Raw genomic sequence first — 24,594 nt, forward strand, 5'->3', positions numbered from 1 at the left:
TCTCCACATCTGTACAGCTGCTGAGTAACTGGCTACTCCATTTCCTGTGGGTAGATTATTCCACAACGACCCCTTTAGTCCCAGGGTAAATTCTGCTTCTGGCGTGCAGGAACCATAAAGCATTGAATAGAGCGACAGATGGGCTGAAGGCGTAGCTCTTTAGTAATGTCACTGTCCTTAAAACAGGCAATCCCAATTGAATTTCAGTGGTTGGCTCTCCTTGAGACCTTGGGCATGTCACTTTAGCTCTAAAATTACGCTTTCCTGCTCTTCGTGGAAGGGACTCGTGCCTGTAAAATCATTTCTGCAGCCCTGCAAAGAAACTCAAATATTCGCTATTAATATTAGGGGGCACTAGTGCACATAAACATCCAACACACATTGGGTGTCACTGGTAAAGAATTTAACAATCGAGGTTGAGTTTTATGTAACCATGCTAAAAGCAAAGATTTGGCTGCTTTTGTTTCTCTGAAAAATGACATTGCGCATATCGGGGTTCTCCATCTTTCTTGGCTCTGATAAGACAGGGTTAAGGGGAATGGGGCGAGAGTAGCTTTGCCTGTGAAGACTTGTTGAACACAACCCAAATCTCAACTAACGTAAAAGAAAATATTGAAACAAATATTTGTTGTGTTAATAAACAAAAACAAAAAAACAAGCAAGCCCCTGCAGCCCAGCCATGGCCAATGAGCAGGCGGCCAACACGGGTGAGTCCTTGTAACCCAATGTCTGAGAAATAGCTCTGCTGCCCGGAACTGAGTGAGAATTGCGTGTAAAAGATGTATCCTCTACAAAGGTCAGTGCCACGGCGGACCAAAGAATCTAATGACTGATATGTTGAATGGGTTTAAAGGGTCAGTCCGGTGCTGTACCAAAGTTATCCTTATGACAGTGACCTGTTTGGGTGAAAGGGTCTGTCCCAGGCCGGACAAAAGTGCCGAATACCGTGTAATGGGTTACATGTTGGTGATTTGACACTCATCGGTCCATTGTTTGGCCTAGGAGAGGTTGCATCTTTTATATCAGTATATGCCCCCTGTCCTTGCAGGTATGCCCTTCTTCAAACTTCAGAGATCTAAAGAGGAGCTGTGGCCAGGCTCGCCGGAGCCGACAGGCAGTCCGCTACCCCAGGATGCAGAGGATCCGCCCAGCAAGACGTCCACTCTGCTCCCATGGAATCCCATAGACCAGTCCATCCAGGATTCTGTTCTGTTGCCCTTGAACCGTGCTGACACACCAACACAGGCAGCCAATCCGATGCTCTTGAATGCAGTGGACGGACCGACTAAAGAAGCCAATCTGCTGCCTTTGATTGCAACGGATAAACCTATTCAGGTGCCTGGATAGAATACATTTCTGTAGATAAGTGTCACCCAGCACCATGGGCCATGGCTCTCTTCTGTCTGAGTTACTGTATTCCACTTCAGTGGGAGGGTTGGGCCCCTTAGAACTATTCACTTTGTGTCACTGTGTCATCCTGCAGTTGGAGGGACAGACCCTATGGGCCAAATCTTTTTTCTGTTATGGTCACAACCATGAGAGACATAGAAGTGAAATGCTACCGACCATATACAAAAATACTTATTGCCGACAGTGTCCATGGGAATTTTTTTTTTGCAGGCACAATTAGTCCCTGTCCTTTAGAGCTTACAATCTAATGGGCAGAGAAAGATTAAGTGCCACGTCCCTGGTCACGAAGCAAAGACCTTACCACTGAGCTACCCCAAAGCTGTGATTGATCTATTAGAAAGTAGCGTTCTGGGCCTGTAATGAGCACACTGTGTGCTCTTACATCCTGCCTCTGCTTTTCCCCACGCAGGTTTTCCCTCGGACCCTGCCGCCGCTACCTCTCCCGCCCATATTTCCTCGCTACACCCCTGTGAGCGTGCCCACGGTGCCCTGTATAAAGCGGGGCGGTTTCCCCCTACTCGTCAGAGAGATACCAAGCCAGACCCCGAAGCCTGGCAGCCTGGCCACGGCTAGTGAGCCTAAAATGAAAGCGGCAAACACAGGTGAGTTCTCAACACACTGCCTGTGAAGTAGCTGCTGCCCAGCCCAATGGGTGAGAAACTTACTGTAGTGCCGACGAGTATTCTAAAACAAATCTGGGGCAATCACCAACAAGACCCAGGTACATGCTGGGTACATGCTGCAACATTTCTGCAGACAAATGGCCCATCGAATTAACAGCGGGGGTCCCCGGCAGTCCCATTCAAACTGAATGGGACTGCCAGGGACCCCTGCTGTGTTAATCCGATGGGCCAGTAGTCTCTGCAGAAATGTCACTGAAATGTTTGCAGCACGTACCCAGCATGTACCTGGATCGTGTTGGTGATAGGCCCAGATTTTCCAAGGCAAGTTTTAGAATACTTGTCGGCGCACCTGTATACTAAATGTATCCTCTCAAAAGGTCAGTCACATGTATGACCAAAGTGACCCAGTGACATGCTTAATGGATTAAATGGTTAGTCTCATGTATGACCAATGTGACTTCATAAGTGACATGACTAAACGGTCACTTCAATGACTTTTGATGGGTCACAGGAACCTCCCCTAACGACTGAGTTTTGGGAATAACCAATGCATGTGCTCACAAGTTCTCTAGTTTCTGTGTTTTGGTGTTGGTCTCAGAAACCTGGTGTGGTCAGGGGGCCAGAGGAGAGGATTGAGAACAACTGGGTTAAAGGGTCAGTCCCATGTAGAACCAAAGTGACCTATGTCAGTGACCTGCTTAATACTCTGCTGGCCATAGTTACGAGAGAGCTCTGCTGCCTAGCTGCAGGTTTATATTGTGTGGTTTGCTTTTCCTAGGTGGTGGAAAAGGGAAAACGAGATCATCTAAAAAAGCAGAGAATATCAAGAATGACGAGGTAAAAAGCATGAGCTTTTCTCTATTAAATAATCTTGATTAAATAATTCTGCAGGGTCTTTCTCCTTTTTTTCTTCTTTTTTTTCCCCAACTCCCAAGTGTGCAGAGTATAAATTCATTGGGGCACACGCATCAAATGCCAGAACAGTTATCGCACCAGTTCCAGCATTAACTCCCATTCAAGTCAGTAGGGGTTAACGCCAAAATGGGTGTGATGACCTGTACCGCCATGTGCTTGTTGCATGTGCCCCATTATCTCAGTCATGCAGTGATAGGATCAGACTCAATTGACCATGGATCCCTTTTGTCTCATCATTTTTAATGAGCAAGACTGGCTCAAGGTCCCATGTTCATCCTGTCTCCTTTATTGTGCTCCATAAGTCCTTTCTGTCTTGGTGTCGCTCTGCAGTGAGGGGAACAGACTCAGTGGCACATAGATCCCTCTTGTCTGTAACTATCACCATGTTGTGGAAAGGACATACTCCATGGTATATAGGTCCCTTCAGTCTGTCTTGGTTTCACCCAGCAGTGAAAGGGAGTGACTTCATGGGACATAGGTCCATTTAGTCTGTGTCACCGAGCAGTGGGAAGGATGCACTTTTTGGGTCACAGCTCCCCATTTCCTACCTTGTGTCAATTACACATTGCATATAGGATGGACCCTGTCTTCTGCCTGTTGCTCTTCCCTACCTAACATGTCTCCCTCCCTCCTAGTACATGAAGAAGCTTCACATGCAGGAACGAGCCGTGGAAGAGGTCAAACTGGCCATCAAACCATTCTACCAGAAGCGAGAGATCACAAAGGAGGAATACAAGGACATCCTGCGAAAGGCAGTGCAGAAAGTGAGTGGACATACACTATACACTCGACTCAAACTGTGCTCTGCAGATCATGTGTAGTCTAAAGGACTTCACTGGTGACCACAAAAAACATCAGAGATGGGAGGGACATGGTTCAAGGAGGATAGAGCTGAGTGGGAGGGCTGGGTGAGGAAAGGAAGGGTGAGTTGGGTGGACGGAGAGATGAAACAAATGGCTGGGTGGTGAGGAATTAATAGGATATATAGGTGAATGGATGAAGAATTGGAGTCTAGATCTCTCTCCATCCCAAAGTGCGATAGAGGGAGGTGATAGGTGGACGGTGAAAGAGATGGTTGGCTGGAGAGGGATTAATGTCATAGAGGGGTCAATGAATGAAGAGGCCAATATTCTATCAAGTGAGATATCGCTGAGCATTGTTGTTTTTTTTTTGCTTGGGGGTTTGAAGGTCCTGCATATAATCCGTAACACTGAAGTGGTCTTTGAAAGGGTTTATCCAGTGGGTGTGAGGCTTCAGGATGTGATACGTCAGAGTACTGTGTGATCTTCGACATCCTTGGCCTATGTGACTGGGTTTATTAGAGAATACTGTTTTGCCAAGGCACCAGTGCATTATTATGTCATTGTACATTGCTAAAGCAGAAGCATCACATGTCGGTAGTTCCAGGTCACTGCAAGTGCAGTAGATGTTGGACATTCATTACAGGAGCTTGACGACGTGCTAGTTTTGACTGAAAACGTTGCTGTCGGCATGCTTGTCCTTGCAATAAACGTAAAGAATATAAGCGTAAGGAATGTGATTTCTTAATTCAAAGGCATACGCTTTGTTCATGATGGTGCTACCCTACATATAATACTGGTATTCGAGATCGTAAGTATTAAATGCGTTCACATTAACAGGCAGTCCTTAATGATCAAAGTGTATTAATGGCAGTGACATGTTTAAGGGAAGGGATCTGTCCCTAGGAACAAAATGTATTAATGGCAGTGACATGTTTTAACGGGTCACATCTGGGTGATTGCTTGCTCTTGATAAAAATCTGATACATTTTAAGTTGGTTTGTAAGCACTGGAGCTAAGACTTGGGAGGGGTTTGACTTGTGTTCAACAAGAGTTTGCCCAGGCAAAAAAAAAAAACATTTCTGCCCTTCCCTCATATTTATTTGTTCTCTGGTAAGGACACAGTGTGCTAAGGGCAAAGAAAACAGTCAATTGACAAACACTCCCCTATTCGGAGGGCTGCTGAACGGTGGAGTGTTTGTCAATAAGTAAGTATTTTAGTGCATATCTTTGATACAGAGAATAACCAAAGATCGGTTGAACAGCAACCCAGCGGAAAAGCACACTTAACTCACCGGATATTTACAAAAAAAAAAAAAAAATTTATTGGGTCACATATTAAAAAACAAAAAACATACTAGGGACAGAACAGGGAAAACTCTCCTCCCACGCGTTTCACGCTAACAGCGCTTCCTCAAGGAGTCTGTGATACAGTTTGGTGCCATATAGGGGTGGGATGTAACTCGGTGCCGATACGACCTATTTATTTTTTACTCTCCTAGATCTGCCACAGCAAGAGCGGGGAAATCAACCCCATTAAAGTAGTCAACCTGGTCAAAGCCTATGTGGACAAGTACAAGCACGTGCGCAAACACAAGAAGTCCGAGGCGGACGACGACCTGGACACAGGGCGCGATTCCCCATTATGAATAAGCCTTCCTGGAAACAGAAACACTTTAGGATCGTACAGCCTCCAAATTCTACAACAGAGCTAACCTGCGGGGAATAAACAAATCCCCATTTGCATCCGAGTGTCCCGACTAGTAACGTACAAAGAAGATGATCCAGTGTTCTTTCAAGACACTTATTCTCCCGTTCCGGGTTTGTTTTTTTGTTTTTTACATGACGTTACTCTGTCCGACACTCGTCTCCTTTTCCTTCTCCCCCCCCCCCCTCCCCCTTTTTGTTTTATTTTTAAATAACCCTTTTTACGATGCGTTTCTGCCCTCTCTCTAGCAGCGCACGGGTTCATTTCGCACCTTGGCAACGGTTGGGTCACTTTGGTACCTAGTTTTGTCACCTGGGCAGAGGTGTGAAATGCGTAGGGGGGAAAAAGAGGCATCATATTTTTTTATTTTTTTTTCCAATCATCAATTTAAGGTTTTGAGAAGGTCGAAAACGTCCGCCACAAAGGGAGCACAGCGTAAGAATAACAGGGCAAGAGTCAAGACAGGGATGTATTCGTTTTGGAGACTTTCCATTCCTCCTCTGTGGTCTGTGTTGGGAAAGCCTCGGGTGGGTGGGGGGGGGGGAGGGGAGGGGTAGTGTATCTAAGTATATTTGTAAATAAGGCGTTTTCGTTTCACCGTGAGTAGATTTTCTTTGCTGGCGAAGGGGGAGGGAGAGACTTTGAGCTGCAGATAACAAGGCGAAAAGGGCGCGACATTCTCGAAATAAAGATTTCTGTCTTTTGACCTTGAAAATATGTATGAAGATGGACAAAGCCGTTCTGTGTCTGAATTTATAAAAACTCTTTTGAATTGTTTTAATGAAGGTTTTTGTATTGATTCGTTGAAGAGATTTTTGCTGCAGGATTGTTATGAGTTTGTCAGGAGAGAAGTGACCTAATGACCGTGACATGTTTAATGGATCAAAGCAGGGGTGCTCAACTCCAGTCCTCAATCCTACCCCCCCCCCCCCCCCTCCCAAGCCACCTGTGCTGAAGCTAAATCAGATTGAGCCACGTGCTGAAGCTGGGATATCCTGATAATCTGACCTGTTAGGGGGTTGGGGGGGGCTTGAGGACTGGACTTGAGCACCGCTGAATTAAAAGCAGTGGTGGGATTCAGCCGGTTCTCCCCGGTTCGTGCGGAGCTGTACCTGGAATTTCCCAAGTTAGCCGAACCGGTGCGAGAAGTGAGAGAGCTGGGCTTCTGCTAGGGGGCTAGGCAGCTTGATCCATCCTGATTGGCTGCATTACACAGCAGCAGCCAATCGGGAGGAGGTGGCAGGAGTCTAGGGGTGGGGCCAAAGAGGGGAGGAAAAGCATGGTGCAGAGAGAGGGGAGTGTGTGTTCTGCCTGTCCCTGTTGTGTGTGTGTGTGTCTCTCTGGCTGTCCAGGGGAGGGGGATGAAGGGATTGGGGGTGACAGAGGATGAAGGGGGAGAGGGATGAGTGGATGAAGGGCGGGGGTGTGAGAATGGAGGGAGGGGGGTGAGAGAATCGGTTGCTAAAATTTCTGAATCCCACCACTGATTTAAAGGGTCAGTCCCACGTAGGAGCCAAGTGATCTCATGGCCATGACAGGTTTAAAAGGTCCATTCTTTGTAGAACCAAAGTGCCTTAATCCTAGTGACTTGTTGAATGAGCTAAATCTTGGAAATGGACACCTCTTAAAGTCAAACACTCAATATTGGTTATCGTGCTTTTCACAAAAAGGTATACATTTTGCAAAACGTAGGACACTGACACCAAAGAGGTTACAAATGCCTTAATGGTAGGGCAGTTACATGGTTGGGTGCTTCTGCTTGGAATTTCAATCTTTTCCTGTCTAATTTCAGGGTTGATATTTATTCCAACTTTATAATACACTTCAGATATCCCCGGCTTCATGCAACTTTTAGATCATAATTGAAGATATATTTTATATGCACCAGTCAGGTGCATAGGAAACAACTGTTTCATAGAAATCATTGTCTGATTTGTAAAGCAACATCTCTAATTGAAATCTGAGAGTGCACATATTCGTGGGGCTCGCTCAGAAGGCGGTCCCATTCGAGCGCGCCTGGCGCCTAACGAGGGTGACACTCCCAGTGAGAGAGCCCGTCTTCCATGGAGTGAGACTTGAGTGCCAACAAGACTGAGTCATTAGAAGCCAAACTGATTTCTAACAAGTGAGTCTACCTTCCAACCGGTAAGATGCTCTCCTAAGGCAGGAGACTGCCTTGTAATGAATTGAAAGTAGAGAGAAAGGGAGTCTCACACCCCCTAGTGGCGCTTCAGTGTATGCCAAATAGAGTAAATATATAATGGTGCTGTTCTTATACACAATAGCTGTCAGTGTAACCAGATGTCCCACGTAGCCACTAAGTGTAACAGTGGTCCGGTCCCCCCAATAGCCTCTGGCGTGAGGTAAGTCTTGAATGGGTGGGACCAGAATAACAGAAATAACTTGTTTGGGCAAGGATATAAAATCTGGCAACGTCGGCGCGCTCCTACCAAGATGAGTAGCAGAAATTCGGACGAGATGACGCGGTGCAGCTGCCCTGCGAAAAGGACTCACACCAGGACTGGATCACAGGTAAGTGCAAGAAGCTTTAATGACACACATAGCTTTAAAGCGCGGTCTCCCGTGCGAAACGCGTAGGAGTGGTTCGTCTGGCTGTTGTGTCATTAAAGCTTCTTGCACTTACCTGTGATCCAGTCCCGGTCTGAGTCCTTTTGTAATGAATTGAGATTATTTTCAAGAGTGGCATTCACTCTTAATGAGCAAGATCCTTCAACGAGTTCGACGTACCATGCCCAACTCCAACCGCAATTTCATGTATTTATACACGTGCTCGTCAGTAGTCTGGATTGTCAGCCATAATTAAAGCTGCAGTTCAAGGTGACGTGTTTTTTGTTGTTTTTTTTTTTAAATATATATATTATTTTTTTTCCCCATTCAATAAGTGCATCAATACAATCTGCACACTGACAAGTGATTAGCTAAGCTGCAGATCAATCCGTTCTCCTGTAATCGATTTGCTTGCTCCGGGTTATTTAATACATTTCTTGCACAGCATTGTGGGCAATGTAGTTCTGGAATGTGATTGACTGGGCAGTTACAAGATGCAATTGGTGCACTGCTAGAGAGAGGGCGGGGCTCAAGAGCCAGAGCCTATCAGAAGGGGAAGGAGGCTGGCACTTTGGAAATGCTTCCTACATTAGAAACATTAAAAATGTCTTTAAAACATTCTTTATAAAATTTTTTTTTAAATGCTACAAGTATTTTCTCCTAGTACAGAACTGATTTATTTAAAAAAACGCACAAGTAGGATATTGCTTGAACTGCTGCTTTAAGATATCTGGCTTCTGAGGTTCCCATGGTAACCTGTACACTGCAATAGGGAGAGTTCCATTTTAACCTCCTGGATACTTAATATTTCAAACACATAGATCCTGAATATCTCTCTCCTGGGAAAAAGTGGATGAGATCTTTTTAAAATAACTATAAACTAAACCGATGAATGCAGGCTTGCTGCTTAAAAAAAACTGCTTGTATGTATTATGTTTAGATTCAGTATCCAGGAGGAAAGCAAAACATACATATTTTTCACTTTTAGCTGCTTACTGGTTTAACTAGTCCCTGTGCCTGCGCTGCACGCGCACCTGTGAGGCTGGCACCGCGTGCAGCCGAGTTCCCCTGTCTGCAGGAGGAAAGACGGGGGGGCGTGATGGAGTGACGGGGTCGCGGCCATGTCACCCGGCAGGTTCGCCCCCATTGGCTGAACTGCCGGGAGGGCGTGGCCTAGCGCTCCGTCGCTAGGTCTGATCAAGTTTAATGTGTGTCTGAAAAACTCGCCGCGCCCATTGAGGGGCGGCTCTTATCCCCGCGGCAGGCGCTGCAGCAGCAGCCGCCAGTGGGGACCAAGCTTTAGGCCTCGTTCAGGGTGCCGGAGGCAGGAGCTGGCGGGCGTTCGCGAGGGCGGGCGGCAGTCTGCTGGGCGATGTGTGTTCATCCTCCCAGCAGACTTTTTCAGGAGTTGAGGAGGCGGGGAGTGGGCGGGGCTAAAGACGGGAGCTTAGGGATCCAAGTTGCTGTCTTGAAATCATTCTCAAGAATGATTTCATTGGCTGCCGAGGTCCCAGTGACGCTGCTGCAGCTTTAACAAACCAAATTTTTTGTTTATTGAAACTGTAGCCAGCGTCAACTCCCTACTTCGGAGACAGGGCAGCTGCTACCCTGACAACGACAGTTCACTTTAAATACATTGTATCCCACGGCCGCACGCACGTCAGCACGCCCTCCCTCCGAAGCCTGCACCCTGAACGAGGCCTTAGGATAGCATAACCAAAACCATTTATATGTGGCTCTATGCACTAACAAACCATCTTATCGCCTAAATACATTAAATACAGATTGTACACGTTTTTTTTTTTTTACACTACTGTGAAACTGTTAGGAATCGAAATTTCCACTTATGAGATAGCATTGGATGATATTTCACTGGGGTTTTTTGTTTGCCTTCCTCTGGATCAATATACTGTAAGTACAAATATAGGATAAAGTATCTGTTGTCTAAATTTAACTTGGGTTGAACATATGTCCTTTCTCAACCTCATCTATGGAACCATGTAACAATGTTACCACATTTGTTTCCAAATACTTCCACTTGGCAAATCTATTAAAGGTATAAACCACCTGTATTTAGGTGTGTGTTTGTCACTGTGACTTTATGATAGGCTGTAATTTACACACAAATATATATAAAAGATGATATATATTTATAACTGGGTCTGAACTGGGACGAGACTTAGAAATGATAAAATATAATTTATTCCTTGATAAAGGTGAACACACAAAATGTACAAATAACAGGCAAAATATAGACACTTAAAGATTAGGACAGAAAGCCATCAGGATACAGACTGGACCATTTCTTCCATATTTCAGCTGACATCACAGCAATACATGCAGGACACATGCAGAACATGAAGGCCTTTTGCATGAAGACATGAAGGACAATAGCCATAGGCTGAGCCTGGTTCTTATACAATTATTTCCCTTTGAACACCACCTAAACCCAGCCCCTCTCATAAATCAGTGGTGAAGTTGACAGTTTTCCTCCGAGTAAAACTCCCACCCCACGACGTTTAAAAACTGCTTTTCCCTATCTAAATAACTTCATAACTTCAGTTCAGTGGTACTTACTGGCATGCAAGCCATATTAATACATTCCGTCACGCCTGACGCTCCCAAAGAGACTAAATATTACAGTGTAATATTAAAATTAAGAGAGATATTAATATCTGCCTGTTCGAACCGGCTAAACATCAGGTGTTTGTAACCGTTGGTTGCGGGTAACTCCCACGAGTACACATATGTAACTCTTAGCATGTTCAACCAAGGACATCTCATAATATTCTTATATTTAATAAGGTCACCCATTCTGATTTTCTCCTTGGGTAGCCCCACCCCTTGCCCCCATCAATAAATCCTTTAAAGCAGGGACCCCTGGGGGGGGTCATTTGTCCCCTGTGTTATGTTTATTCTTGCAGGATACCTTGGTTTGTAAGTGTGAGTTTTAACGCTCACAACCCACTCCAGTTCCTGGGTCCCGCATAAACAATTAGGTAATTAGCCTTTGATCACCAGGCTATGTAAATTCTATACATAGTGGACAGACAGAGCCCCTGTAGATAGCACTCTGTTTCTGTATGAATTGGTGATTTATTTAAAATAACTTTATTAATTGACAATATCGTTAAAATATTGGGGTTTAAAACAATGATTAAATGATGCCAAGTGTGGCTAACTCTATGGATAGGTGTATCCAGAGGAGTATACAATGGTGTATTAATGCCCAGTGTTAGGGTAATTCACTGGCCCTAGTGTTCCTCATATGGAGAGAATGGGCTAGAGTTCTTGTAATGAAAGTAGCGGCTGTGTGGACCACAGATGTAGTGCCCCAGTATTGAAATACTAGTAGGTGCACTAGTTGATTGGACCTGTACTTAGCTGCTTTTGGGCTGCAGCTATTGGTACATTATAGACTTGTGTATACAGATCTAGGTCTATGTGCACCTATTATGAGTTTTTAACACCAGCATGTGTGGGTGGTGGTATTTAAATACAAGTGTGTGATACTTAACACGTGTACATCCCAAGTGTGTAATAACAGGGCTAGAATAGACACTAGTATTAGTTTTGCAATACTGGTAAGTTAGTGGCACTGCTGTAAATTCTGTATATACATATACCTAATTAACAGCTGATTACCTTAGCCTTGACAAAGCACTCGCGAAATGCGCGCGTCGGCAAACACGTGACCACGTGCACGAGCAGAGCCTGAGTTCATGTACACTGACTCAGAGAGATTCAAAGAGTCAGCGTGTCTCAGCCCGTGCACAGTAATGGACTGCTGAAAGATCCTACGATCTTAGCAGTCACACATCAGTAAAGCACAGAGAATATCTGGCAGTAAATCACAGTACAAATGCAGGAAGCCTGAATGCTAATCCCCAAACACAGCATTTAGCTTAAAGGGGCATACACATTGAGCAAAACGGCAACCAATCCAGCAATTAACCTCTGGAGTGCCAGACCATTACCACATATGAAGAGCACTACACCAACTAGGGAAAGGTCTTTCATAATAGACCGATATTAATACCCTAAAAGGAGCAGTACTCAGCTGTTAATTAGGTATATGTATATACAGAATTTACAGCAGTGCCACTAACTTACCAGTATTGCAAAACTAATACTAGTGTCTATTCTAGCCCTGTTATTACACACTTGGGATGTACACGTGTTAAGTATCACACACTTGTATTTAAATACCACCACCCACACATGCTGGTGTTAAAAACTCATAATAGGTGCACATAGACCTAGATCTATATACACAAGTCTATAATGTACCAATAGCTGCAGCCCAAAAGCAGCTAAGTACAGGTCCAATCAACTAGTGCACCTACTAGTATTTCAATACTGGGGCACTACATCTGTGGTCCACACAGCCGCTACTTTCATTACAAGAACTCTAGCCCATTCTCTCCATATGAGGAACACTAGGGCCAGTGAATTACCCTAACACTGGGCATTAATACACCATTGTATACTCCTCTGGATACACCTATCCATAGAGTTAGCCACACTTGGCATCATTTAATCATTGTTTTAAACCCCAATATTTTAACGATATTGTCAATTAATAAAGTTATTTTAAATAAATCACCAATTCATACAGAAACAGAGTGCTATCTACAGGGGCTCTGTCTGTCCACTATGTATTAAGTTATACGCCCTTTGCAGCACCAGTTTCATTGTTCTATAGTAAAGCTGAAGCGGGGGTAAACATACGTATAAATATGTAAATTCTAGCAAGCTGTTCTGCTTGCATAGGCAAGTGGCCCAGCTCATAGGTGTCAAAACATTTGGTTCTCGTATGCATAACATTTGTTCCTTAATGCATTACAAAGGCAGGCAGAAACCATAGCATCCTGCCTGTACATTTTAACTGCAACAGAAAGGCACTTTATCAAAAATATATGTTTCCCTTATGACAAAGTTATATTTTTAATAGGTGTGTTCTTGGGGGGGTTACCCTGAGGCTGCACACCAACAATCAGGGTGCTGGCTCACTCCGTTCCTACATTAGCAGTCTTAATGGAACGGCTCCTGTTATTCAGCCCTGCAGGTAGTGATTAGCATGCCAAAATAGGGACAGCAATGCATATAATATTAACCCCTTAAGACCCAGTGTGTGTGTTATGCAGACACTGATATAACAATAATACATGGGAGCAGGGGAATATACATTTTCATGTTATAACAAGGGTTGAATCACATTTCTGGACCTCAGCCCAGTTAACCCCTTGTCTCCCTGGTGAGGTTAGAGGGTGGCCAATTGGGGTGTAACCCCTTTAATCCCGGGCCAAATCCTCACGAACGTCACAGTGTTATTTAGCGACATATATACAGCTCAAATCCGTTATAACGCGATCCGTTACAACGCTTATGTCGCGATGCAAGCGTGGATCCCAAATTTCTGTATTTATGAATACTTTACAACACGATTATTGGTATCTTAAATACTTTATTGTGCAATGCATACAATTGTACATTATTTCTAACGCGATCCGCTTATAACGCGATGTGATTCTTTGGACCCCAAGCACAGCGTTATAAGGGGGTTGAGCTGTACTTGCTAATTGAAATGACTTGGCTATGGGACACCCTTTTAATGGGTAAGTTGTTTGGGGAGGTACCCGGGCGCTATCTCAGTGTGTCTTATTTGATGTGTGGAAGTGTGAGGAGAATGGTGTTATACTGCCTGTAAGTGATTTTCAGGTGATGTCCTCTTGTGACTCGGAACCCCAGCAGGATCTATCCAGGACCCTTGTAGGCAATGGATATAAAAAGGGGGGATGGGGGAGCACAATAGTTGGAGACAGGCAACGGTATGGATCTAATGAATGCTATTAAGGTGAAGCAGTTGTTACCATGAGCAAATTAGGTAGCTCAGGTGGCTATTGTCTAATTGGAAGGGAAAACACACATAGGTTTGTATGTATTAATGAGTTGGTAAGATAAAAGTATATATAACTTACACGGCCTTGTGTAAGCTCAGTCACATCAAGGTTTCTTTGGGAATCCCGTGTTCTGCCGTTGATGCTTTTCTCCTTGCGGTGTAGGTACTTCTTCTTGTTGTCTATGCCGCTATCTTCATTAGTTCAGGGTGCCGCTCCAGGGGGATTTCCTCTCGTGTAAACAGAGAAGGGGGATAGGATTAACACATATGCATATATACGTCAATGGGGGGGAAGGGTAACGTGGCTATAAACCACTGGACAATGTGATAATCTAGCACTCACACGGGCTAATGTGAGTGTGTTCTTATCTTGGTATCTTGCTCATGTAGGGGTATTACCCGATCAGAGGCAAGTGATGAAAGGATGGGGTACAAGGGTATAAATAGTGAAAATATAACTCAATACTCACACGGGCCAGTGTGAGTACACACTCCTAGCGGTGTCTTTCTTATGTTCCTGATACAGCTAGTAGTGAAGATGGAATTAACACATACAAAGGACACTAGGGTCTTCAGGGTAAAACTAATTTTAATTAAAATAAAACAACACAGAAAGATAAAAAACAGAAACCAAGCGTTTCTGTGGGACAGTAAAAGCAAGGGGGGGGGGGACAGTGGGGTGTATGGTGGTAGGGGGTCTCCCCTTCCGCGTCCGGATGGGGAGCTACAACTACACCTCTGTCTCCTCTGTGTTATGCTGCAAAGTGTTCCAGATGAAAGAGCAACGCGTTTCGTCCAAGTACTGGACTTCCTCAGGCTCTGTAGATCTTTCTGTGTTGTTTTATTTTCATTAAAATTAGTTTTACCCTGAAGACCCTAGTGTCCTTTGTATGTGTTAATTCCATCTTCACTACTAGCTGTATCAGGAACAGAAGAAGAAAGACACCGCTAGGAGTGTGTACTCACACTGGCCCGTGTGAGTATTGAGTTATATTTTCACTATTTATACCCTTGTACCCCATCCTTTCATCACTTGCCTCTGATCGGGTAATACCACTACATGAGCAAGATACCAAGATAAGAACACACTCACATTAGCCCGTGTGAGTGCTAGATTATCACATTGTCCAGTGGTTTATAGCCACGTTACCCTTCCCCCCCATTGACGTATATATGCATATGTTTTAATCCTATCCCCCTTCTCTATTTACACGAGAGGAAATCCCCCTGGAGCGGCACCCTGAACTAATGAAGATAGCGGCATAGACAACAAGAAGAAGTACCTACACCGCAAGGAGAAAAGCATCAATGGCAGAACACGGGATTCCCAAAGAAACCTTGATGTGACTGAGCTTACACAAGGCCGTGTAAGTTATATATACTTTTATCTTACCAACTCATTAATACATACAAACCTATGTGTGTTTTCCCTTCCAATTAGATATTAGCCACCTGAGCTACCTAATTTGCTCATGGTAACAACTGCTTCACCTTAATAGCATTTATTAGATCCATACCGTTGCCTGTTTCCAACTATTGTGCTCCCCCATCCCCCCTTTTTATATTCGACACCCTTTTAATGCCTGGAAAACATTTGCAAAACAAATGCAATATCCGTTCAGCCCTGTGATTGCCTAGGTTACGATCTATCCCAGCGCCATGACACACGAATGGATGCTTGGCAAAAAGGGAATCGCAGAAAATACATTAACGAAGATGGCGAGGAGGAAATTAAAGTGTCTGTCTGTGTTCAAGAGAGACACAACTCTGCACGCGAGACTGCCTGGGAGGGACAAAGTGTGATTATCATCATGCTGAGTTGCAAAGAGCGGTAACTATGGATTGTTTTAGTTTATTTTTTAAATGCAGTTTTGGATTCGAGTTAACGGTGAGTTTTCACGTATGACTATGCAAGGACAGTGACGTATTGAACCCCTTTTCGTGCCAAAACACTGCAATCATATGATCACTCCTCAGGAGTGGTCACGTGATTGAGACATCGATGATGACTTGAATGCGTATGACTATGCAAGGACAGTGACGTATTGAACCCCTTTTCGTGCCAAAACACTGCAATCATATGATCACTCCTCAGGAGTGGTCACGTGATTGAGACATCGATGATGACTTGAATGGAAGAGGAGTCTCCTCTTCCGTTTCTTGTCCTGTTGCATTGCGTTCAGCACTCCACAAATGAGCCAATAGCCCATGACGTAGGCACTGCCTCATGGGGCCTGTAGAGTGCCAGACCTCATGAACCTCGTCATTGGGCATTCAAGGGGTGAATGGGTTAAAGGCTTTGTCCCATGTAGAAGCAAAGTGACCCAATGACCGTGACGTGTTATAGAGAGGTTATAAGAGCAGTAAAGGGAGAAAGAATACAGATTAGATATTGGATACGGAGTGCAACTACTCCCAGATTTATGAAAAAGAAAATGGGAAAATATAGTGCCACACAGCCATTGATAAATATCAGCAAGGGGATAAAACATTCCCTCCCACTCACATGGTGTAATATAAATGTAGGCAGTTTGAAGTTAAACCCCTCTCTTCCAGATCATAGGTGATTTTACATACGAAACGCGTAGGAAGAGGGCGCGTTCCTTATTGATTACCTATTGAGGCTTTGGCTCTAAGAGCAGCCTTGACATTGTTCGGGACTTCATACCCAGCGGTTTTGCTTGACGACGCAGCGCGACACAGATTCCGGAGCGACGCCAGCCGATGACGTCATCGACACACGCGGAGCAACACGGAAGCAGCAGGAGAAGTGATTCTCCCAGTTACAGCGGCACATCACCACCACGAAGTGAGGCACTACAGACCGGAGCCAAGAGAGTTATATCCATTGGCCCCTGCTACTGAAGTGGAGGAGAGAAGCCCAGGCTGCCTACGAGTGTTCCAGCACTGCAATCCGTTGAGTGGTAACATGTCCCTAACATGTCTTGCCTATACTTTTTAACTTGATGTACGTGCATTATTTACCTTTAATTCAATACATTATATTTATTTACTACACTATGAGGTCTTTTTGCGCTGTTTTCTTTCTGTTTTTCTATCAGATCCAGACAGCAAGTTTGCCACTCAGAAAAATGAGATGAGCAAAGACCACAGCACAGAGATGCTTTTACTCTAAAAACAACTCGCAGAAAGTAATAACGGTGGTGCACTCAAAAGAGACGCTATGTTACAAGCGTTATAACCACCCCGGTTCCAGGAACAGGCACAGGAGACGCGCACCACCACTCCTTCCTCCGGACAGACTGTGGCGCTTCTGGAAGTGACGGAGAAAGGAGAGGGGTTGGTGTGCGTCTCCTGTTCCTGGAAGCAGGGTGGTGGTAACGCTTTTAATGTAGCGTCTCTTGTGTGTATGACTGCTATTACTTTCTGTGTGTTTGTTAGAGTAAATGCATATCTGTACTATGGTCTGCACTTTCATTCTTCTGATATATTGTAGTGGGTTTGGGTTTTGAGCTTGCAGGGACTGGATGTGTTTTTAAATGTAGGTTGGAAACAACTATTGGGATGTTTGCCACCCCTCCTCCTTTTTAAAACGTACCCACCCCACTTTTATTGCCAGGTCCCGATATGTAGTTGTGATGACCAGTCGATTGAGAGAATGAAAAAACTATAATAAAGCTCAACAAATATTGTGATATACTCAAGCTGCAGCCTAAACACCAGCGTTTTTCCCCAAAACCGCAAATTAAAAAAACCTAAACAAAACAGTGTCCATGCCGCAAAGTGATAAAACAGTTAATACACTACCGACACGTTTAATCCGAGCACGGCTAGCACCGCAAGCCGGGGGATGCCCCGGCGTGCTAGCCACACTCCCTGCGCGGTCACGCGTCATCGGGTGCCTGCGCCCCCTGCACGCGTGTCCAGGGCTCCCCGAGGGAGCCCTGGTGTCCCGCGATGTGGGGGACGGCGGCAGGGGGTTCCGGGGGACCCGGCAGACCCGGCAGTGGGAGGGAGAGCGCCCCGATCGGAGGGCGCTCTTCCGCTGCTTCGGCGCGCGCCCGGCACCCTCCGACGCGCGCCAGGTTACTGCTGCGGCCGAGAACAGGCAAATGCTCGAATAAACTCGGCCGCAGCAGTATGTGCAATTGAACCAATGTTAGTTAGCACTGAAAAACACATAATACTGTAACTCTAAATACAAGATTCTCCAGGTCAGCAGACTCTTTGTAGACCCTCGTATAAAGAAACACAAATGCAAAGGATATAGTGCATTATCATTTACTTTAAGATGACAAACAACAGAGGGGAATGGTAACAGACACACACTCTCCCCGCTGGTAACACACTCACACTCTCCCCGCTGGTAAGTAAACAAGAAGTGACTTTGGGCGCACTTCAACCCTTCTCCTTAGATAACAGCACCCGATGCGACCGCTCCACTTCTCAGTCAGGAACAGACCGCGATTGCCTCTGCCAGCGTCTCTCACCCGCAGTCTCCTTCCAATCGGGGTTTCTCGGGAGATTGGGTACAGTGGCCTCAAAGCATCAAAAAGGGCCCAACATGTTTCATCCCACCGGACTTCATCTGGGGTCATGGATGACCTGACGTCACACACCCACGCAGCGTCATCTGACGCAGATGAAGGTGATGGGGCGCGAGAGACGGGGGCGCAGCAGGAAAAGTTTCCGCTCCCCTGCCATAATCCATTGTGGCTTGCTCCCAGCTGTCCTGGAGTTGAAGAGCTTGGAAGAGTTATATGTGATGAACAACAAGCTCCAGGAATTTTCATCAGAGCTCTTCCTGGACCTTCCACTGATGAAGTTCAAGGTCTTCTCCAACCACCTGTGGAAGCCTCCGGACGATATCTGCACCTTATGTCTCAAGCAGATCAGCAGCTACATCGGCCATCTTCAGGTAAGCCAGGCCCAGGAGGACCGGAGAGAAAAGGCCATCTTACTTGGGGCCAGCCTGTAAGTCAACCATATGACCGTGACGTGGCATTGAGCAGGGAGGAGAGGATGGTGGAGATACAGATCAGCGAGTTTCATACCCAGGACTTAACCTTCCTGTTCTGGGACTTCAGAGGTCACTTGGAGTATTACTTTAACCATGTTTTTATTACCCTGGAGGCCCTCCTGATCCTAGTTGTTGATTTTTCACGGGTGGGTCCTGACACAACAGAAGAAATCCAATAGGAAAAGCCGGAGCAATGCTATCCAAAAAATGAACTGGTAGAAACAGATACCAACTAAAGATGTATTAGATAAAAACAAAAACGAATACATGAAAAAGGTCCTGGCAGATCCTCCAACGCGTTTCACGCACAGGGCGCTTTGTCAGAGGGTACTGACACAAGGTTAGTTCCATGTACAAAGATCTTACAGGGAGCTTCTCAGTCTGAAAACAAGAGCAAAACTGGACACATGCTTAACACTTTGTGACTGAGGGAGACGCTGGACAAATGCGAGGAAGCACTTCTTTGCTAAAATAGAAGTAGTTGCATGGAATCGACAATCATCAGTAGTGGTAGGATATAATAGAATCAATAGAGTTAAGAATGTTTTAATAGACAGACACCAGTGCAAACCCTTCTAGATTTTGCATTCAAAAAGAGATCAATCCTCCACTTATTACATAGTAGATGCGGTTGGGGGAAAAAAACATGTTGATCAAGATTAATCTATGTTAAATTTAGACGATCGATAGTTATCCTATATTTGTAGTTACAGTATATATGATCCAGAGGAAGGCAAACAAAAAACCCCAGTGAAACATCATCCAATGATCTCTCATAAGGGGAAAAATAAATGCCTACCTAACCAAATAATGTGCTGGATAGAGGAACTTCCAAGTACTTCCTATGGAAGTCCCCTAACACAAGCCGTTTACCACACACACAAAAACATTGTGTTTAATAGGTACAACTGGTTTCAGGACCAAAAACATGTACACAGGTCCATTTGGAGGGTATGCAAGTGTAGGAAGAACCAAATAATCTAATGATAATCTTTTATCTGGTAATCTTTAGGATTTTAGACAGGGGGGCTGAAAAAGCACTACTACCAAATAATTAAAGTACCCACAGAATTAACCTGTGTATTACAGGCGGTGCTCCCTGGAATACAAGTAAACACTTACGACAAAAAAGAGAAAGTTGTAAGTCCCATAGTACAGGACTTACAGAAACTCCAACATGGGGCACTCTGAGGAGGGGGGGGTGGAGGATGCCGGTAGGGGTGGGGGGGTGCAGGATGCCGGTAGGGCCTGGGGTGGCAGGACAGCGGATCTGGAGGGAGGTCTAGGGCTCGGTGGCTTTTGGTACCTGTGGTGGGGAGGCTGAGGAGCCTGGCTGGAGAGGGCGTGTTAAGGCCACCTGCCCAGGTGCCACTGCAGATGGGCCGCAGAGGATGCCGGTGGGGGGGAGGGGGCGACGGAGGATGCCGGTAGAGCCTGGGGTGGGGGATCAGAGGATCCAGAGGCCTAGGGCAGGGCCCGAGTGGCTTTGAGGGAGGGAAGACACGTGGGAGGTCCTGCAGGCTGAAGAACACTACCTGCACCACTACCGGGCGGCAGAGAGCCTGCTGGGCGTCCGCGGTGGACAACCAGGATAGAGTGCCGGGAAGGTAGGACGGGGGAAGTAGGACAGGGGGAGACGGATGGCACGACACAACAGAGACAAACACAGAGTATACTGTACACACATACACAACAGTACAGGGTGATACAGTCAGACAGACAATACAGATAACAGTATTTACTTGTGTGTGTATTTTGAATATGCAGCTGCACACCCGGGAACATTCAAACACGTTTCTCCCGCCTGTGCAGTTGCTTATGTAGCCATGCTGTAAAATGGACTGCAGTCATCTCTCCTGCTGGCAGTAAGGCCTGGTAAGTAACAGGGATGCCAGCAGTAATTATGGAGGTTTGCCCTCACACCCTGGTGAGGTGACCTATGTGTGAATGGGAGTGGCTGCATACTCTGAGTCCACCATTAGTGACATCAGAGAGGTGCCCGTCCCTTGGAGATATAAGGCACAGCACTGCTCAAAGTTAGTGTGTTGGAGTAAGGAGCAGGTCTGCGTTGAGACTTGGGAGCAGGAGGCCCACTAGTGCTGTAACTAGTGGCCTTATTATATTCATTCAGCCTCAAGCTGTATACGCCATACTGTGTCCAGGGACCTGGCATAGGGGTGATCTCCCTGAGGGGAGAGGGGATCCTACTCCATTGGGAGGGTGTACCTTTTGAAGGGAGTACACGGCGCAATGTGCGGCTAAGAGACCTACTGCGAGGGGCAGCTAGCCCACATCAAGCAATAAAGATGACCTTGAATAAAGACACTTCACTGTGTGAGTCTGGACTTACTCAGCAGGGGAAGGCACCACAGAGGAGTTCCTCATCAGTCACATCTTCCTGCGGACGCAGAGATCCTGATGAGGTGGAGGCGCTGCACTGGATATAGGTAGGACTCAAGTACACTACCTCAGCTGCCTGTCTGGGTTGGCAATCCCCACACAACATCATGCGGGAGACTCAGGAGTCCTGTTGCCAACAGGTGCACCACCAGACACTACCATGTAATGGGGACTGGTTAGACCACAGGGGCCAATGTGAGATTGGGTGGGTCAGGCTAGGCCAGAAAATCCGTTACATTTGGAGGCGCTGCTGAGAGACCTGTCCACAGGACAGGCTTTTGCTAGGTCACTTGGAAACAGGGAGAGTGTCTGCTGCCACTTTGTGCTGTGTTGGGACGGAGCCTAGGGGTAGTCAGGGGGCTGATGGAGTTTGTCAGTTCGCAAGGACGACCCAGGGGCCTGAAGGGAGTTGGAGGTTTGGAGCCAGGCTATAGCTGTCCTAGTCACCTTGAGGCAGTGCTAGTTGTTAGGATGCCTGAAGGGATAGCCTGTTAACGTGGTCAGGAATTCTGGAGAGGGTCTGCGCTAGGCTAGCCAACAGTAGGTAGACGCCCAAGTACTGCATGGAAGAGCCAGAGTACTCTAGCCCATTCCAGACCACTTACCGAAGGGAGCACAGACTGGGAGGAAGGAGATACAGCAGACACTGAGAGAGTGAGCCTAGCCTGAGGTAGTGCAAACACGAGTCCAGCCTACATTAGGTACACAAGGTGGTGCATCAAGGCAATCTTTATTGTACCGGTGTGGTAGCTGCCCCGCAGAGAGGAGCTCCATGTACACTGGCGACACACTTTATTCGAGCTCGGCTAGTCCCACGAATTCGGGTATACTCGGGTGTATTGAGGTTTGTGACTGTTTTCTGCCCGAGTGCATTGCGTTATTTTCCAGGCAGGGATTGAAGCATTTTATTCTGGCTGGCTGCAATACTGCACAGTATATATATATATATATATATATATATATATATATATATATATATATATATATATATATATATATATATATATATATATATATATATACTGCATTACAATTCATGAATTTATGCCATCTGGTAGACACGCGAAGCTTTGCAGCCTATTAAATCCTAATCATTATCATTTAACAGATCAGCCGCCCGTCAGCCAGGCATGAACCATGGCTGGGAAGGCAAACGCAACGGGGCTTGTCAGAGGTGAGGAGCGGCGCATTCCAGGTATCTGCCAGGTACATACTGGGTATTTGCTCGAATAAAGTGTGTCGCAGCAGTACAATAATCGAAATTACAGCAACGAAATGGCGACCGCAAAAGTGGAGAATCCGCGCGGTGCGGAAAGTCCAAAATGGCGGACGGAGGCAGATGGAGGGAGCGCATGTAGTGTGCGTTCCGCTGAAGAGCAAGCTACTGATGTGACTTTGGCAAGCCTGTTGTGGAGTGGCGCGAAAGCTGTGGCCGCGCTGTTTTGGTCCTGCCTGGGACCTAGGGGTACTACCCCTGAGGACACTGAGGAGGACATTACTGTGATTTGTGGAGAACATTATGAGAGTGACTGTCAGTCGGCATACAAACAGATGAACGCTACCTCAATCATTGAAGAGACTGACAGTGCAACCCAAAATGGCGGCTCCCGCTTCCCTGGGAGAACGCGTGAACTAATTGCAGAAAATTCTGCAAATGCTGGACTTGCAGAGAGTTGGCCAAGAGTGGTGCCAACAGGAAAACCCCGCCCTGATGGGGGTTATGGCGCGAAAGCTGCAGCCGCGCCCTCATGGACAGTGACTAACTCAGCCCCAGTGCTGAGCCAGCCGATCAACCTGTGGGACCTCCCCCTAATCTCAACCAGGGGGAGTGGTTTCCAATTGTGCCCAGTGGGAACGGATCTCGCTGAGCGAGGAGCTGGTGAGCCGGCTGCACCCTTACAGAATGTAATCCCTGTAATTGGTGCTGCCTGTGAAAGACAGGATAAAGAGGCTGAGAAAATTTGGCCGGGGATGGCGCCAAATAAGGAGTGGTGCTCGGGTGTTGGTGCGAAACCTGAAGCCGCGCCCCCCAGGACTGCGAAGAGTGCAGCCCTAATTCCGGGACATCCTATAAGACTGTGGGACCCTCCCATAATTGCAACAAGTGGGGGGGGTTTCCAGCTTTGCCAGATGAGGGTGGAGCTAGTCAAGGGAGTGGTTGGCAATCCAACCCCTGCTCATCAGTCACGAGGAGCCAGTACGCTGAACAGACCGTTACTGCGAGTGTCTCCTATCGTGACTATGGCCAGCAAGCCAGAAGAAAATACAATGGTCTCCACCCAACCCTATTCGGCACCAGGAGGCTTCCTGGTGATTCGGGTGGTGGGCACCGAGACTGTGGCGTGCCTCTGTCTGCAGTGCAGACTGCCCGGTGGTGCCATGTGTACAGCGGCAAGCTGCCCGCACTGTGGCCTCCAATACATGTGGCCCATGCCTACCTTCGTGCCCTACCAGACCGTCGAAGCGGTAAGAGATGCGGCTATGCTGTCAGCCGAGCTTCCCGGTGCGCTGTGGAGGGAAGGTGCGGATCCCGGAGACTGGGGATCGGGGCCGGTTGCCAAAGCCGAGCCCGCGGAGAGAGAAGCTAGCGGTCAGTGTATCAGCCGAGAGACTAAGAGACGGTCACCCCGACCGGTGACCTTAAGCCCGGTGAAAGTGGATTCCTCGGACGAGGAACCCCTGGTGTCGTTCGGTGTGGTGGTTCGCCAACCATCAACCTCCTGTGGCGGTAACGGGAGAAAGGCGCCACTTACCGGAGCAGTCGATGAGCGGAGCCAGGTGTCACCTGTACTGCGGAAGGCCGAGAGATGGAGTCCTTCGATTCACGGGATCGGCGGGTCCAGTGGTGAGGGTCGATCCACCACCACACCACGAAGCGGTCAGAGCAGTCCTTGTTCTTACCTGACGCTGACAGCGACCTCGGCGGAGGAAAGGCGTTACCAGGTCCAGGCGGGGCGGCAGAACCAAGCGGAACATCTGGATGTCGTGGTGGAGGAAGAGGTCCCGCTTGGGGGCCCATCCCAAGATGGCGGAACATCCGGCCTTGCAGATGATGTCACTTCCGGCGGGCGTGGCAGACCGGCTGGAGAGACAACTACCTATTGTGGATCAGGCAGCGCTTCCCGATCGCCTGGTCCCAAGAGGAGCTGGCAGGCGGCGAGGAAGGAGAGTGGGGAGACCCGAGCAGCGGAGAACCCTAGCAGTATCGCTGGACATTGTGGTGAGTGAGCGGGTCGGAACCCCGCCGATGCCCATAGCCCGCCCCTATGCCCAACTCCATGCCTTAG

General features: G+C 46.8%; 1 protein-coding gene across 4 annotated transcripts in view; it reads left to right on the top strand.

Moving 5' to 3' along the window:
- PHRF1 (PHD and ring finger domains 1) overlaps positions 1-6,237 on the top strand; it is a 72,211-nt gene extending 65,974 nt beyond the window's left edge. For all 4 annotated transcript variants that reach the window (XM_075566796.1, XM_075566798.1, XM_075566795.1 and 1 more), the window contains 5 exons: positions 1,049-1,335; positions 1,820-2,012; positions 2,812-2,870; positions 3,584-3,712; positions 5,251-6,237. In XM_075566796.1, coding sequence (XP_075422911.1) covers positions 1,049-1,335; positions 1,820-2,012; positions 2,812-2,870; positions 3,584-3,712; positions 5,251-5,397 — 815 coding nt within the window. In that variant the 3' untranslated portion in view covers positions 5,398-6,237. The remainder of the gene's footprint in view (positions 1-1,048; positions 1,336-1,819; positions 2,013-2,811; positions 2,871-3,583; positions 3,713-5,250) is intronic.
- The last annotated feature ends 18,357 nt before the right edge of the window (positions 6,238-24,594 follow it).

Source organism: Ascaphus truei, chromosome 12 (genome assembly GCF_040206685.1).
Source record: "Ascaphus truei isolate aAscTru1 chromosome 12, aAscTru1.hap1, whole genome shotgun sequence".
Taxonomy (NCBI): domain Eukaryota; kingdom Metazoa; phylum Chordata; class Amphibia; order Anura; family Ascaphidae; genus Ascaphus; species Ascaphus truei.